The sequence below is a fragment of the Salminus brasiliensis genome, chromosome 11, assembly GCF_030463535.1.
Source record: "Salminus brasiliensis chromosome 11, fSalBra1.hap2, whole genome shotgun sequence".
In the NCBI taxonomy this organism is placed as follows: domain Eukaryota; kingdom Metazoa; phylum Chordata; class Actinopteri; order Characiformes; family Bryconidae; genus Salminus; species Salminus brasiliensis.
The window spans coordinates 18,967,969-18,986,066 of record NC_132888.1 but is presented as its reverse complement, the minus strand read 5'-3'; the positions used below and the strand labels follow the sequence as shown (position 1 = coordinate 18,986,066).

The window sequence follows — 18,098 nt, the reverse complement described above, 5'->3', positions numbered from 1 at the left end:
ATAGGAGATGTTCCTGCGGCTCACTCTGCCCCGGCCCAGTGCGCGGGCCACACACGAGAGAGGCATCACTCAGCTCATCTCAGTGGAAAGTCAGTTCAGCCAAGCATGACTGAGGCAACAGAGGGAGACCATTTCCTTAGGGAGAGACCACTTTCAGCAGATGAATTCCAAAAACAAAAAAAGTTTTTTTTTCTGTAAAATCTTTCACGCATCAGCTAATCCAGGGAAGACCTGGCATGACCTAGCCTGGATTTTAGTGGAAAAACACCAGTGACATTCAGGTCAGTTATTGACCTAAATGAACCTTACATCAGCATCCCAACTATAACCTAAAAGCAGGTAGGGGTGCAACAACTAATGGACCACTGTCCGAAATAGTTGCCAATAAAGTAGTTGATTAGTTGGTGACATCATTGCATGCGTTTCTCACGCTAACTAGGAACGGTTCACACACAAACCGTAGATTAAAAGCCAAAGTTTAACCATAGCAGTGTAGATTACAGGTTTACTGGTGCTGTTTCTTTTTACAGTAAATATTCCCTCAATCTGGATGCAGAGCTGCATTGGGAACATACAGACTGAGCAGCTGTCTGTCATGTGAACTGAGCAGGTAGATAAAACCGGTACAGAGCCAAAAGGCAAGTGGAGAGTGGAGTGGACACAGGCTGTGTACAAAGTTCATATTTACAGTCACAGCCCTAACGACAAGTAAGTATTCAAACATAAACCATTTTATTCTGTTCATCGTTTGCTTTATAGCTATCTGATGTGAATTAAGATGATGTTGAGAAGATCACCCAGTTAAGGTGCTGGTCCAACAGTGCAGAAGTAAGCTCTACCATCAAGAACCTAGCTTCACTTCAGCTGTACTGTGTGTTGTCTGTGGTTAGGGGTCTTTGAGGATACAAATGGTCAAAGAGCATCTGACCTTCTCCCTTCCAAACTGATGCATCAACAAATCTATATATCTGACAGCTCACTTCAAACATTTTTGCTAACAGAATGCCTGGTTTATAATATTCAGAGTCAACTCTACTAAACAGTTGAAATTACGCACACAAAACCACACCAACCCCTATTATAACAAGACACAAGCAAGCACTGAACTTTCTGTGTTTAGTGTGTACACAGTTGTTTAAACCTACATGACTGGCTTCTAAAATTATTAACTGATCTCACTAAAGTCAAAATGATAAATAAAGATGGCAGTAGTTCCAATAGTTTTCCCTAATTTGTATGTCTTACAAACATTGTAGTTCATCTGACCATTTTTCAAGCTCTCTTTATCCCTTTCTGTTAAACAGGCTGTTTTTGGTACTGTGCCTTTAAGACTAATATATGTAAACAGCCTCTGTTTTGATTGGCCGCTTTGTTCAATTAGGCATCAGTCAGAAAAAGAGTCCTTCTTGAAACACTCCTTTTAACGGTAACATAAAAAGGCATGGATTAAATGCTATGGGATTAAAAATACAGATGAATATACTGCTTTTTTGCGACTGTATATAAGTACATCCCTCAACATATTAATTTCATAGTAGTTACATAATAATAAACAACTCTTAGGCATAGTAGAGGATTACGAGAGACCAGTTTCCTGCCATTGTGAAGCCGCAAAGTAGAATAGTGTAGTGTGGTGGCATCTTTCCTAAGTACAGTAAGCTCACAACTCAGGGTTCAGGTGGAGATAGACATGATCATGTAACCGAACCTCAATGCAGGGCTAAGGGTCTGGTGAAATCCATACCACTAATACTAGGCTGCTAGGCACTACTGCAGATCTCCCATCTACCTGTAAATACATCCACATACATTCATATGCAGACACACTGACATATAAGGGAAGCGCATGTATTGTTTACAACATTTGCAGGAATATACACCATATGGACAAAAGTATTGGGACACCTGCTCATTCACAATTTCTTCCAAAATCAAGGATATTGAAAAGAGTGTATCCTTATTTGGTTGGTTAACTGTCTACACTGTCCTGGGAAGGCTATCTACTAGATTCTGAAGCATTGCTGTGAGGATCTGATTGTATTTAGTGAAAAGAGCATTAGTGAGGTCAGCATGTTGGATGATCACCACCCCACCTCATCCCAAAAGTATCGGACGGAGCCCCATCACTCCAGAGAACGCAGCTCCACAGCTCACACTTGGGATTAGGCATGGTGCCAACAGGTTCATGCTGATCTGCTCCAGAGAGTCCTATTCTACTGGCAATACTTCTCTACAGGGACTAGACAAGCTGCATGTGTGTGCATTTGCACATCTGTGTCAGCAATGGGTGCAACTTAAAGTAGCTAAATGCATTCATTAGAAGGGCTGTCAATAAGCATTTGGACATATAGTGCACATGAAACACCTCAAGCCTGCTCGGTCACTGTGAATCAGGATCTACTGCAGAACAGGCAAGCTATGCTTGCTGTGATTGACCTGAAAGCCCTGAGTTGCTGCTCCTGTGAATCGTGCATTTACAGGCATCATTTAGATGCTTGAATAGCTGAATAAATGAATGAATGGCTGCATAACAACGCTGCCAAATGAGGTCCTGTCCCTCCACCCAGGTTTTTTTTTTCTCACCCAGCAGACAGGATCGTCCCACTTACGTCAGGCGGCTGTTTTATGAATGAGTGACTCGGGTTTCTTAAAGCTTCACATCTGCTGCACAAATAAACAGCGTTTTATCATAAAGGTTGATCTTTCTTATGTTAGACAATAACGCATTACCCTACCGATGGCTAAAACAGAGAAAATAAGCCTTCACATCAGTCATTTATTCATAGCTTTGACATCATATTTATTCATATTTATTCATATATGCTCTCCCCACCAAACACAGTAACAGCCTGGACCCAGATCTAGCCCACCGACCACACCGAGCAAACCGAAGCTGTCACTGCAGAACCTGAGGGGCAATCAGGCCGGTGAGGAAGAGGAGGACGGTGGGGACAGACAGACAGACAGAGAGAGAAAGAGAGGGAGGGAAGACTCGTTTACCTTTTTGTGTCTTCCCCTGAATACAACCGCGAAGGCTCCGTGTCCTACGAGGTCTTTTCGGCTGTACTCAAAATCTCCCACGGTCTCCATGGCTGTCCGAGTGTGTCCAGGGGAGCAGGGGGGGGGGGATGCAGGAGAGCAGTCTCGAGATGAGGAGCTGTTTGACGGGGCAGTTTCAAGCTCTAGCCAAGCAAAGGAAGCTGCTCATCCCAAATACGAGCTAGCTAATACTATAAAGTTTTTCAGTGCCAAACAGCTTCCAGCCTTCAAAATAATATTATGATGATGATTATTATTACAATTATTAATAATAATAATATCTAGCTAAAGTGACTGACTTTCAGTGGTAAATGAAATCTATCTATTTAGGAGTCATGAGCACAGCAGCTCATACTAATAGGTCTAAATAGGCGTCTTTTGCAATAGTGTAAGCTAAAGGCAGCGGATAGCTATAGCTAGCCCACTGCAGCTGTAGGTCGAGCTGCTCAGCGCTGTAGGCTAAGCTAGCTAGTTTCCTGACCTAGCTGTCATTTCCCGACCTAGTTAGCAAGCCACTTGGCTACAACCTCCTCCCACTGCGCTTGCCTCGTATTTCGCTCGAAACGAGTCGTCAAATGCAGGTCCCAGGCTGACGAGGCTAGCTACATGGTGTCAGCCCACAGTAAGACAGGACAAAGCAGGTAGCGAACCCCTCTGGCTCTGCTGTGTAACGTGAACGTTAGCGGACTCGGCGGTGATGATGAGGCGCAGCGTTTGTGTGTTGCCCATGCTAGAAGAAACGTCAAAGAAACGTCAAAAACAAACCCGAAATACACGACAGCGATGCTAGCTAGCTAACTGCACGGTAATGTCATCAGGAATGGACTGAGAGGTGAAACGAGACGAGTAAACAGCGACAACGCAGCGAGCCAAGCTGCCGTTTAGCTAGGTGTAACGGACGGGATGGTAACGTTGACGTTAACGTTAGCTCGTAACCGTCAGCTCGGTGTCGTCACAATGACAAGCCGTTCCACGGACTGTTGTCAGAATCCTCCACACTCGCGAAGCCGCGCTGGTGCTCGGTAAGGTCCGCACTGGCAGCCACAGCTCTTCTGCACTGTACGGTTTTGCCTGCTTAGGCGCTTCAGCGCAACAGACGCTCAACGTCGGCTCTGTTTGTATGTTTGAGCAAGAAACGCCTCCGTTTCCCTTGGAAAGTGTGAACTAAAGGGAACCGTATTCCACGGATGCCTTTATTGTTCGTCGGCGGGCCAGTATCCCCTACTGGCTCTTGTGTACATGTAGCTCAACTTGACGTAAGTGCAGAGCTGGACTACACAAGCATCATCTAATCGCGTATACATCCGCGCGTCTGTGTGCGCCGCCCTCCGCCGCAGTGGATAGTCCCTACATAGCTCAACAACAGCCTGAAACCACCGTCACATAAATGTCCTGTTACATGTAGGGAAGAAAATGACCGAAAGTTGCGACTAATAAGGGAGAACTAGCTACTAATGAAATTAGTAAATGCATAAATAAACAACTTGAGTACAAATGTAATCTCAGCTCCTTTCTAATAAACTGCAATTGAACCTCTTAGTGTGTCCAGCAGCTGCCAGCATAGAAAGTGAAGTCTGTTTGGGGCTATTCTTCCATTTCTGAGCTAAAATAAAATGCTAAACGTCAAAAGTGTGAGGTGTGAGGACCCCCCACCCCCATGTAAATGTAGATTAATTTCATATAATATAATACATTTAATATAAATTAAATATATAGCTACATTTCTCAGGACGAGAGAAAGTGTCCTCAGAAGAGTACAAATAAATCAATCAGTTCTTTTCCACACTCAGCAAAAATATTAAATAAATAAAATTAATATTTTCCAACCATGCAAAGAACCCTTTAACCAGGCAGAGAACCATTTAAGCATCCAAATGCTTCTCTGTGTTGTAACGGTTCTAAATTAGACCCGTTGTCTTTACTAAAGAGCCTCTGAAGAGCTATTTTATTAAGAGTATAGTATGGATTGGATAGCTGGGTTGTAATAACGCCAGCCTTCTCAGAAGCAAAACATGGCATTAGTGTGAGTTTTGAATTAAAACGTGTATTTTTATTTTATTTTATTTTAATTAAGAAAAAAGGTTTGACGCTTAAAAAAAGGAAAATTAAAACCAGTACACATGGAGCCCCCTGGTGGTTTGGACCCCTAAGCAATGGTAGAAGCCTTGTTTAAAAAAATAATAATAAAAAAGGATGTATTGAATTGAATTTGAATTGAAATTTAGATATATTTAATAGACACAAATATTGCCAAAAGTAAATAAATACAAAATTTGTTGTGTAAGAAATGTGTAACTGTCTAAAAGTAGTAAATGAGCACATATTTTTGTGCTTTTAAAAATTTTTTGCGCAATGATTTTAAGTTATCCAAAAGCGGTTTATTATTACATGTTTTTGTTTATAGATATTTTACCTAATTGGTCAAAAAATGTAAATGTAAATTCACAATGTAAAATGTAAAGCAAAATGTTCATTGACAGACAATATAAAAAAATGTCACCAGGCAATAAAACTGCATCTGTACACAGAATGTATTAGAAAACACATGATCACGATCCACGAAATAGGACCATAGTTCCCTAATGCAGTTAAAAAGGAGAGGGTCTCAGCGGCTCTACCTGGTGGTGGACTTCTATATCAGTCAAACAAACAGAACACACAGACAATAACAGGCAATAAATAAAATACATTTAATCCTGGATTTAAATCCTGATAAAAAAAAAACATAAAACTATGCTTGTCTTGTAAACATGCACATCTATTTCTGTAACATCTACGTTGAATTTAATTAAAAAACCTTCTTCATATATTATTTTCAAATGTCTTAGCATGCACATGTAACTGCAGCTCAGCCTGTTTTGTATTAAAACCTGGAATTAGGCCTACTTCACTTGTCTAATGCCAGAGTAATCTAAATGAAACATGGATGTTGTGCTGTGTTAAGTTGGTCTGTATGGTTGGACACTCACATAGGTAGTTATATAAGTTCAAATATTCCCAATATCTGTGACCCTGCTGAACTCCACACCATCACTTTAGCCTCATTACTGCACTCACTGCACTGTACTGTAATTTACAGTGTATATGTATTTCTGCTCTACTCATATTTGCACATCTATTTCTGTAATTTTATACCTGTACAGTTCTATTTGTATGTGCAATTCTGTTCATATAGCACTATTCATATCTGTAGTTATTGCACATACTGTAACAATTTTTCCAAGACATGCTGCTCGGTGCAATCATTTAATTTCTCTCCCTTACTCTATATATGTATAATAATTTATACTCTATTTTTATGTACCATATTCTATATATATATTTTATATACCAAACCACACGCACAGTAACCCCTAATTGTTATGGTCATTTCTTTTATGCACTTTATGTAAATAATACTGTATTTTGCACTTCTGATTGGATGCTAAGAGCATTTCATTGGCTTTGTACCTGTACCCTGCACAATGACAATAAAGTTGAATCTAATAAGATAAGATAATCCTTTATTAGTCCCGCAGTGAGGAAATTCACAGTGTAACAGCAGAAAGGGATAGCAGGACACGCAGTTACAAAAATTTAGATAAATAAATAATTTACACTATATACACACAATATAGATAAGAATTAAAAAAAGCAATAAACAAAATTATTTACAGCAAAAGACTCTTAATTGCACATGGGGGTGGGATATTGCACATAGTATTCCCTGACATGAACATGTGTGTGTAGTTAAGTGTGTGTGTATGTGGTCCGCTGGGAGCAGTGCTGGTTGTGTAGTCTGACGGCAGCAGGAAGGAAGGATCTAATCTAATCTAATCTAAAGGAAAGGAGAGGTAGAAACTTTCGAGGTAACAGTAAGCTGGTGTTGACTCATACCACCGCTAAGTAACAGTGTTCAGCGTTCAGAGATACAGTAAATATCTGCAGAACCCTTCTCATCCAGTCAACAAAATAATATAATGACATGCTGTGCAGATGTGTTATGAGTTATCTGCCTAGCTGTGATTCGGATTCGGCTGTGATTTCAGTCACGAAGGAGCAGTTGATGAGATTTAAAAGTAAAGGTAAAGGTAAAGGTGACCTTGATTTATACCCTAAATGTATACCCTAAACATAATTCAATGACCATTAAACTGCCTTCATCAATCAGTTTTATTAAACATTCGACTTTGTAATAACCATGTCACAACAGGGCATTCCATTGTTATGATATTTTTATTAGCTGCAACAAAAGCACAGCATTTAAGCATGAGTTTAATAGATGCAATTAGCTAGAGATAGCAGTTTTCTTTATGGGACTATTTTGTGCAAGTGGGACACTTAATGGAACAATTAAATACGAAACCTCCAAGTGGAGCAGCTGTCTAAGTGTGGCCTGATCATTGGGAGATTGTGAGTTTGATCTCTGGAAGCCATCTGTGGCTGGGAGTCCAATAGAGCAAAATTGGACTAGCTATTTATGAGACGGGTGAGCCGAGCCTGGAAGCTGTAGAGATGATTTTGAGGGCTGAAAAGCCACAGCCACGTTACTCACGCCAGCGTTCCCCCCCCTCCTTAGCTCTTGGGGTTTGGGCATGAGGTACGAAGTGGAGATAAAGACACTTAGTAGCCGAAGCAGATAAAGAGGGTGGATGTGATTATCTGAGCACACAGATATCTAAAATCATCAGTAGGATTATTTACCTTTTAATTATCATAACTTATCATAATTATTTGAACTGAATCATAATTAATATACTTTGGCATATTAATGTAAAATATATAATGTAAAATAAGTGTGAGTGTGTAAGTGAGTGTATTCATATTTACCTTCTTTAAAGTCACTCATTTAATTCAACAGAGGTCCAGGCAGTTATGCTAGTAGTCTCACAGTTAGTGACATGGGGATTTTTTTGTTGTATTAGCGGCCAGACATGCTGATTAACCAGGGACAGGTGTCTTTATACTACAGTCACACGAGACACATTCACTGCACTCAGCTGCTCTCCATTTCACCAGTTGTGAGACTGCTAGCAACTGCCCTCTGCCTGGATCCCTGTTGAATTAGGTGAATCATTTAAAAAGGGGTGAATATTTATGCAATTATTTTACATGATATATTTGTATTTCATTGACATTAATGTGCTCTGTTTTTGCTTTGCCATTAAATAGGTTTTTGTAAATTCTTGTAAAACATTTTTTTTTTAAAAAGCGCCAAATGATAATGAACATGATTCCATTTATAAAAGCAATAATAGAAGAAAACATCCTTAAGGGTGAATCCTTTTTATAGGCCGGTATAAAACCCCTTCTCTTTTAGATAGTAAATAAAATTGCTAGATTTGTAGATTCAGTCTACAGTCTTTAGTCCCTCTAAAACTGTTGTTTACATGCATTTAAAGACATGAAATTACACCAAGACAAAAGCAAGCAAATTGTCATCAAAAAGACAGCAAAACTTAGTTCAGTCATATTTGAGAGGTTTTAAGAACGTTTCCAATCTCAGACGTTTGGATGGTGGTGGTCAGATTGGACAGCAGATGGCGCTGTGCTGCATGTTCCTCCCAGCAGTGCTGAAAAGTGAAGAAGACGTGCCCAAACAAAACGCAGTCCTTCATCAGACGTGAGCTCAGTTTCTGTTTATTAAGGTAAATGTTGGAACCTGCTGGCACTTTATTGCTGTTTCTCGAGGTGTAGCTAGTTGGAGTGTGTATTAACACAGGCTCCGTAAAGCAGCGAGCTTGACTCTGACTGTAGAGGTTCAACATTTACAGATTTGGTTGGGCTCGACTCCCAAACAGGACAAACAGCAGGTCGTGTCTGATGATCCTGTGGTAGATTCTCAGGTTTACCTCAGCAGTAGTGTAGTGAAAGTACCACGTGGAGGTGGACAGTGAGTAAATTCGTATTTCGAGGAAGTTTGTTGGGTTGGTACACTGTTTTACAGCTCTCACATCTCTCACTTTGCTCTTCAGTGTCTTATTGGATACTCAATGTGTTGTTAAAGAGGAGAGGAGATGAGAGGAGAGGAGAGGAGAATGGCCTCTACCCAAACAAGCCTCATTTCTCTCAGTTTTTTTTAATGCTGATGTCTGATTGTGCTTATAAATAAGGATGCACTGATCCATCTTTTTACAGAGCGATACAGATACAGAAATCATTGTTGAATGAATAAACCATATACCTGACCATCTGGGAGACTTACGGCATCAGGATTGACAGGATGCTTTTCTAACGTCAGAAAACTATAACAAATGAACCCAATTTCTATTTATTTGTCACTCAAATATCAATATAATAACTGTGCTGGACCTTGGCACAGTGTTGTCAGGGCTCAGGACTTTTAATCTGAAATTTGAAGTCTGTGAGACTGAAGAGGAGCTAGGATCGCCTCCCTTCTCTGGTTCTCCTTGTATGACAAGCTGGATTACTCGCTGATAGTTGAGGACAGGTGGGGATGCTGTTTGCTATGATATGTGTATTATGTCTGTAGGTTATGAAGCCTAGAATACTGTCAAGTTGAATGGATCGGTCCCTTGGATCAGACTAATTATCCAATACCCGATCCAGAGCGATATCCGATACTTGTATCAGATCGGTGCATCCCTACCATCCAAAACCTCATATTTCTCATATAGTTCATGATAAATCCTCATCATGAGTTATAGGCAATCCACATACTGAGCTGCTTCTGTATGTACAGCCTGTGTGAATCCTGCAGGGTTTTACAAGACTCCTATAATTTAGACTTATGTCTTTTAAATTTATATAATATTTCTTTGTTGTTGGTGGGGTTTTTTGTATTTTCGAGGCCTAGAAGCACAAATGGCAAGTGTAAAATGTTCATTTTGATCTCAGAAATGTATGTGAGTGGAAAATTGAAACTCAAATTAAGCAATACCTTGACTTTCTATGACACTTTCTCATAGATGTGCATCTATACATCAACATTAAATAAAAAAAATATATAAAATACATGTTTACTGGACATTCACTGGTTATTTTAGATATTAAAACTTCTGTTTATAGAATATAGTTAAAAATGACGATGATATGTGTTTGCCGTTCAGATATGTGGTATTTTTGGATGGTGAAACCTCTCTTTATACACATGTATAGTTCTTGTTTGTTTCTTGAGCAGTTGTCATTTGGGACTTTGTGGTTCTAATATGCAAACTGTCCTATCAGACATGGTGGTGCAGCCTGTAGCTAGTAGTTGACCTGGAGCTGTGTACTTTAATCATTGCATATGTGGGTGAAGGGTGCCTTTGTGGACGTTATTAAAAAGTTTCAGATGATGTGCATGACCCTGAATATTATCTTTATCAACTGAACTTAACCATGACATTGTGTTTTATGTTTCTGGACCAGTCAAAGTTTCCATTATAGTAGCACAAGTTATAGTAGTGTACCTGGTATCTAGATTTACACAGTTTTACAGTGGTAGATCACACTGCATATCTTTGGCTTGTTGTTCCGACACTGGTCAGTTACTGACCTCTGTTCTAGACCTTTACCTCTAGACTATACCTTGACTGTTTCACTTTCTTTTGCCAAAATATACTTTTAGGAACAGCCCGGCTTATCAACAATGTCCCAGGAGCAACTGGCGGTTCAGCAGGCCAGGAGGGCCTTTCTAACAGGGAGATCCAAACCCCTTGATTTCAGACTTCAGCAGCTGAAAAACCTGAAGCGTTTCATCACAGAAAGACAGAAGGAGATCACTGATGCTCTCAAGAAGGACCTGAACAAGGCAAGTCCCACTTTGTGTCACTGTGTCTTTTAATTATTATAAGATGAAAAATAGAAACGAGGTATGTATATAGTATGACTTTGCTTTTATATGTGTATTCTTTTGTTTTGGGTAGAGTGAGAATGGAACCAAGTTTTTTGAGATCCTTGGCCTTGAGGGAGAGATCAACCTAGCTCTCAGCAAGCTCTCAGACTGGGCGGCCCCTCGCCCTGTGAAAAAAAACCTTCTCACCATCGCAGATGAGGTTTTCGTCCAGCCAGAACCCCTTGGCGTTGTGCTCATCATTGGAGCTTGGAATTATCCAATAGCGGTTACTCTCCAGCCACTTGTTGGAGCCATCGCTGCCGGTAAAGCATAAAGCATTGTTAGACCCACCTGTTTAAAGGCTGATTAGTCGTGGGGAATATGCCACAATTATAATACCACAATATGTGGACATTTTCTTGATGCATGATGCATACAGAGAGGTGACAAAGGACAAGTTGTCAACTGGGTGGAGATCTGTGTGGAGATATGCTATAAGACCATAGCATATCATATACTTAGCAAACCATTTAGTGACCTTTGTATCCTTTGAATGGGAGCATTGTAAGGTGTAATGTGTACTCCTGACACCATCCAAATTTAATTTTGCAATCTCTAGGGTGACACGGGTGACACCTACAGCTATATCACTCGGGAGCCCATTCAGGAGTGATGGCAGTACTAATGAAAACCTTTATATGTTCAGAAAATCTAAATATTGTATAGTTTTTCATCTAATCAGTATCACATCATCATATACAAATTCTAAGTGCCAAAAGGCATTCGTGTGCACTACTACACTAAGCTTCAAATTACAATTCAGATTATTTAAATCCATGCTTTATTAAAGAATAACACCCAAAGCCCTGTGCAAAGTTGAAATAAAAAACAGGCTTTGCTAAAAATATCATGGGTCCAGATTCGTAGTCTAAAAAAAGGCAAGGGTCACTTCCAAAGACAAAAGAGAATAAACATAGAAAAGGAACACATCCAAATGGTCATGGCAAACTCGTAGTCACAAAAACAGCAATACATACATTCATAAAAAGTCCAAAGGACAAAGAAAAAAACAAGGTTGAAAATACAAAGGCAGAAGTTATACATGGGATAGATAATCAGGTACAAACACTCAGTAGTTCACTAAAAGGGATACAAAAGGGGTACTTCGCAAATCACCAAGTCTAAAGACCGGGCTTATATACTCGCTGCTAGAACATACACAGGTGATACAAATCAGTACTCAGGTAACTGGGAACGTGCAATCTTTTGAGGGATTCTCCGACATGAGTCGGACGAGTCCTAACCCCCCAAAGTACTCAAATTATTATCTTTAATTATTACAATAAAATAGCTAATACAGTATATTTACAATAATATGTTAACATGTTCTTAATTTGTTATTGTTCATAGTATAATTTTTATTATTAACCTTATTATTGATGTCACCACCTGTCCTACCTATCTCTAAGTGTATCTGTCTCTATCTATCTCTATCTATCGAAGATCTTGAACATGGTGAATAGACTTTATAAAGTGTCTAGCCACTGATAAATTAAGGTTCTTCCCCCTAATGCAGCTTGTGTTCTGATAATCTGTTTTAGTAGACTGTAGCAGTTAGTCCAACATATCTTATTGATGATGGATACAATTAAATTAGAATTAAAAGAAAAAACTGTTAATTAAATATATTTTAAAAGAACTGATAACTGATCAGATTATTCACCAGAGTATTGCATGCAGCACACTGAAGGCGAGGAAAACTTTATAATAAAATGACAATCAGCATGGACCAATTTGTCTATTCTTAATGAAAACCTATGTAAATGTACAGATGTTGCTGAATAATTGGTTTAATCTGTTTACTATCCAGACCCTTTGTAACAGGAACATTCTTGTCTATGAAATGCATCCACTCTGCATTTAGCACAGTTGGTACATGCTGAACGTCATCTTAAGAAAAAGCCAAACCAGTTATCAGCTGTTTTGCGTTTTTAAGAACTGGTGAAAGATATCCAATGAATAGTCCTGTGTTTTAGTTTTGTCCATGTTCAGTGGGGTATGTTGGACAGACGTCAAGACTACTAAAAATAGATGATCAGAACACAAAAGCTGCATTGCTACAAGGCTGACGACTTGTGTGAACTATGTAAAATTTCACTTGCTGCATTTTAACCAGACTAATGAACATTAAATGTAATCATTTCTTGGTTAATAGGTAATGCAGCAGTGATAAAGCCCTCAGAGGTCAGTGCTCACACAGCCAAAGTCATGGAGCTCCTGCCTCACTACTTGGACCCGGTAATACGTTACTCCCTGTCATTGTCATATGTGCAACAGCATTAGCATGATGTGGCCTAGCTTTGACTGCACCGTAAAATATCCCTTCATAATTTCAGGAGATGTATCCTGTGGTGACTGGAGGAGTTCCAGAGACACAAGAGCTTCTGAAGCAGCGCTTTGACCACATCTTCTACACAGGGAACAGTGCAGTGGGGAGACTGATCATGGAAGCTGCTGCACGACATCTCACACCAGTGACACTGGAGCTGGGTGGAAAAAGTCCCTGTTACATTGACAAGAACTGTGATATTGCAGTTGCCTGCCGGTGAATCTCATGGAACATTATCACTTGAAAGTTTAATGAATTCAATTCATCATTACAAATGATAGAATAATATGAGACAAATTAATGACATAAAGCTTGAGGTTTCAGAACGAGAGAGAAGTACATAGGTAGACTATTGCACAACTATATATATTTCAGAATATTGTGACCACCACAGGTTTGGAATGAACTCCAACCATTTCATCAGCTCTACTTACCATATAGAAGCACTTTGTAGTTCTGTGATTACAGATTGTAGTCTGTAATCTGTTCTCTGCATACTTAGTTTCACCCTGTTTTCACCCTGTTCTCCAATGGTCAGGACCTCAAATGACCACCACAGAGCAGCTATTATTTGGGTGGTTGGTCATTCTCTGCATTGCACTGACACTGACGGTGGTGGCATGTTAATGTGTGCTGCGCTGGTATTCGCGGATGAGGCACAGCAGTGCTGCTGGAGTTTTTAAACACTGTGTCCACTCACTGTTTTACCTCTATTAGACACTCCTACCTAAATGGCCCACCTTGTAGATGTAAAGCCAAAGACAGAAGCACATCTGTTGCTGGCCAGTTTGTGTTGGTCATCCTGTAGCCCTTCATCAGTGATCACAGGACAGTGTTGGCTGGATATTTCTGGTTGGACGTTTAGAAACTCCAGCAGCACTGCCGTGTCTGATCCACTCGTACCAGCACAACACACACTAACATGCCACCACCATGTCAGTGTCACTGCATTGCTGAGAATGAGCCACCACCCAGATAATAAATGCTCTGTGGTGGTCATGGGGGGGGGGGAGTTTTTTCCTCATTTCCCATTGTTTCTTTGTTTGCAGCCGTATTACATGGGGGAAATATGTTAACTGTGGTCAGACATGCATTGCGCCTGACTACATCCTCTGTGAGCCCAGCATCCAGGACAAAGTGGTGTCGGAGATTAGAAAATGCATTAAGGTTAGTAAATCATTTAGAAAGTGACTGTTCTTTCTGAAATTCAGAGCCACGACTAAAACACACTGTATTCAAATCCACAGGAATTTTATACAGATGATCCCAAGACCTTCACAGACTATGGACGTATCATCAATCAGCGACATTTCAAAAGAATAATGGCTCTGCTTGATGGTTGCACAGTAGCAATAGGAGGAGAAAACGATGAATCCCAGTGTTACATTGGTGAGTGGTTACCTTGGTAAGAAGAGACAGTAAATAAATCAGATCATTGCAGAGAAAGTCCTAATTTTTACATAATATTTTGTTTTCTTTGTACATCAGCTCCCACTGTCTTGAAGGATGTAAAACCAGAATCAAAGGTGATGCAGGAGGAGATCTTTGGGCCTGTACTGCCGGTTGTTCCTGTAAATGGAGTGAATGAAGCCATTCAGTTCATCAATGAGAGAGAGAAGCCTTTGGCACTTTACGTTTTCTCTTCCAGTAATAAGGTAATTGATACAAATAAAGGCAGGGATGTCCTGATGCAATTTTTTAGCCAACTCCGAATTAAACTAATCCGAGCGCTTTAATGCTGAGTCAGTATCAATCTGATCCGACCCTTTAGGTTTTTAGACATACAGCCAAATAAGGTAGCTAGTGTTTGCTATCAATAAATACTCAAGTATATAAATGCGGGATGTCCCCATCTGATCCAGTGGATCAGGATCCATTGGCCAATCCAGGCATATTTTAGGGGATTAATAAATACTGAAGTAAAGCCACTTACTATAGTAAACTATTATATAATATGACATTCTGAACTGATGTGTGTTTTGTTGTTAGCCTTCATTGTTCATTGTCGACCATTTCATAGTATATGTAATAATTCCATCTGACTGACCTATCCTGGTTTTGAGCTGTTCAACACCTTAGAACCAGAAATCCAGAACTTGCAGAACTACCACTGGTAAAACAGAGCTAGTTGGGTTTGCACCCGTCTGGACGAAAGGCAGTTTCCTTAAAAGCAGCCAACAGCTTTTACTACTGCTCCCCTATAAAACAGTTTCACCCTGCAGACTCTAAACTGCTCTACTGCAGACTCTAAACTGCTCTGCCGACTCTGATCTACTGCAGACTGATCTATTGCAGACTCTGATCTACTGCAAAATCTAATCTGCTCTACTACAGACTCTAAACTTCTCTACTTGAACCTATTTGTTACGTACCATGAGCAACCATTTTTAAGTCAAAGAAATGAAAAGAATGAAAGATTTCATGTAAACATTATTATTTGTGGTGACATTGTATAATACAGAGATGCAGCAGATAGAAATATGGTTGGAAAAAAATGATGCTGTATTTTGATAGCTTTTTAAGTTTTACAGACCCAAGCATGTATTGTGAACTTTTTCAATTAGTTTGCATTGCTTTTTGTGTAATTACTGACAATAATAATATAATATAATATAATATAATATAATATAATAATAATAATAATAAAAATGTTATGTGGAGCACAGTGTTATACTGGATCTTTCCTACCTACATTATCCATTGCATTCCAGGTAATCAACCAGATGATAAAAGAGACATCCAGTGGAGGACTATTGGCCAATGACTGTCTTGTTCACTTTACCCTCAGTGACCTGCCTTTTGGCGGTGTTGGTAAGCATAAGGGATTATGTAATGCTGGACTTAACAAGATGTGAAGATGTCATTCTCATATTCTGCTCTTCTTCCTACAGGTAACAGCGGGACCGGTCGTTACCATGGCCAATACACATTTGATCAGTTGAGTCACCTGCGTGGGTGTCTCATCAAAAAGCTGAACATGGAAAGGATCAATCAGATGCGCTATCCTCCCCATTCTGAGAAGAAACTGCGTTGGGCTCGTATGCTTCTCCTGAAGCAGGTGAACGTAAGCCGCTGGAGCCAGCTTGCACATGCTGCTATGTTGGCAGTGCTGGCAGTTTTTGTCGTGAAGGTACAAATCTCCTTCCTTATGTCCACTGCTCTTTCCCTGGTACTCTTCCTTCACATCACAAATACTTGACTACTTTTAATTAATTTTTTTATTAATATTTTTTGCATCAATGAAATATACACCAAACAGCCATAACATTAGAACCATCTGACTAATATTGAGTAGATCCTCCTTGTGCTGCCACAACAGATCTGTGGTATCTGGCACCGAGACAAATGTTAGAGGCAGATACTTTAAGTTCAGAGGTGAGGCCTTCATGCATCAATGAGCCTTAGGTGTTCATGATCCTGACGCTGGTTCACTAATTGTCCTTTCTTGGACCACTTTTGGTAGGTACTGATCACTGCATACCAGAAAAAACCCACAAGACCTGCCAGCCATTTTGGCGATGCTCTGACCCAGTCGTCTAGCCATCATTTTGGTTCTTGTCAAAGGCTCAGATTTTTGTGCTTGCTCCTGCTTTTAACACACCACCTTCAAGAACTGACTGCTCTCTCACTGCCTAATATACCCCACTCCTTGACAGATGCCGCTGTAGATGAAGATAACCAATGTTTTTCACTTTTCTCTCTTCATTTTGAATTAAAGAAATTCTAAGATTAAAATATGCGGCCACATGTGAAACTTTTCCACAATGACCCTCTGTTCTTAAAAAAGAGATTCAGTGAACACTGGACTGCATAGTTAGAAAATTACTCACTAGGCATGACTAGTTTCTCTCAAATGCCCCAGAACCCTCCTGCAGGGGGTGGGGGGTGGGGGGCAGCATTATTTACTAGCCAGCAATCTGTAACAAGAACTCTTTTCGCTCGTGAATTGTCTCATGTGTTGTGGTTTTGTTAGTGCTTCTGTTAAAGCTGGCCCTGTGTTTAGTGTGAGCTAATGTTAGTGTTGTGTCCTTTGCAGAGGTTCCTGCGATAAGGCATCTGAAAAGGATTGCTGACAGTCCTGTACATGGTTCTCCTGTGGTAAAGTTTTATTACAGTTTTATGGTTTATTTGATAAAACCTATATAATAGAGCCAATCATGTGATATTATGAACACTATCTGAACATAATTTTTTAAAATATACTAAATATACTATATTTACTGAACTGTTCTGTATATTTTGCTGATGTAACACGATTGCTGGACTATACTTTGCATATCTCCACCGAAGAGTCTTGCTTTGTAGAACGATAATTTTGAATAGTGTACTCTGCTTTTTTTGTTTATCGCTGGGTTTTGAGAATAAGGTCCGTGTTCAGGAAGTCTGTGTACATGAGTTGTCACCTTTTTTTCTGAATCAAACACAATAGTACATAATAGGAAAATAAAACATGTGAGATCTCATGTGTGCCAAAGTGTGGCCTTTATTTTTCCCTAATATGTTAAACTATGCACATATGGACATTTGAACAATATTGGGAGAGGGAGGTAATACAAATTGTCTTACAAATCATTTACGGATTTATTTGTCAAATAATTTATGGAATTAATAGCAATGCAGTTTTCTTGTGAGAAAAAAGGTTAATCCCCACATTAATTACTCAGTTGCAGATGATTAGAACATGGTTAGAAAGGATTCTGGAGGAGACTGTCTTATGCAAACCTCAGACATTTGGTTTATTGTTGATTGCTAAAGTGAGTGGGATCACCATGGAACAATCCAAAGAGCTCAAAGAGCAGCAAAAAGAAGCAACATGGCTAGATCAGGCTGTCCAGTCCAAGAGCAGACCGCAAGATGAGTTAAAAAAAAAAAAAAAAGTCTCAAACCTAAAATGTCATCATGGGACCTACAGGT

At 39.7% G+C, this 18,098-nt stretch overlaps 2 protein-coding genes across 3 annotated transcripts in view; one reads left to right on the top strand and one right to left on the bottom strand.

Annotated features, from left to right (window-relative positions):
* ulk2 (unc-51 like autophagy activating kinase 2) overlaps positions 1-4,284 on the bottom strand; it is a 35,993-nt gene extending 31,709 nt beyond the window's left edge. Inside the window, exon 1 of one of the 2 annotated variants that reach the window (XM_072692075.1) lies at positions 3,001-4,284. In XM_072692075.1, coding sequence (XP_072548176.1) covers positions 3,001-3,090 — 90 coding nt within the window. In that variant the 5' untranslated portion in view covers positions 3,091-4,284. The remainder of the gene's footprint in view (positions 1-3,000) is intronic. The other variant, XM_072692074.1, reaches the window with a different exon arrangement.
* Positions 4,285-8,598: 4,314 nt separating this feature from the next.
* aldh3a2a (aldehyde dehydrogenase 3 family, member A2a) lies at positions 8,599-17,647 on the top strand. Its single transcript, XM_072692084.1, has 11 exons — positions 8,599-8,666; positions 10,589-10,771; positions 10,887-11,118; positions 13,011-13,093; positions 13,192-13,400; positions 14,234-14,351; positions 14,432-14,573; positions 14,673-14,839; positions 15,896-15,995; positions 16,076-16,314; positions 17,221-17,647. Exons 2-11 carry the CDS (start codon positions 10,610-10,612, stop codon positions 17,233-17,235), a joined length of 1,467 nt encoding a protein of 488 aa, XP_072548185.1. The 5' UTR covers positions 8,599-8,666; positions 10,589-10,609; the 3' UTR covers positions 17,236-17,647.
* Positions 17,648-18,098: the final 451 nt, after the last annotated feature.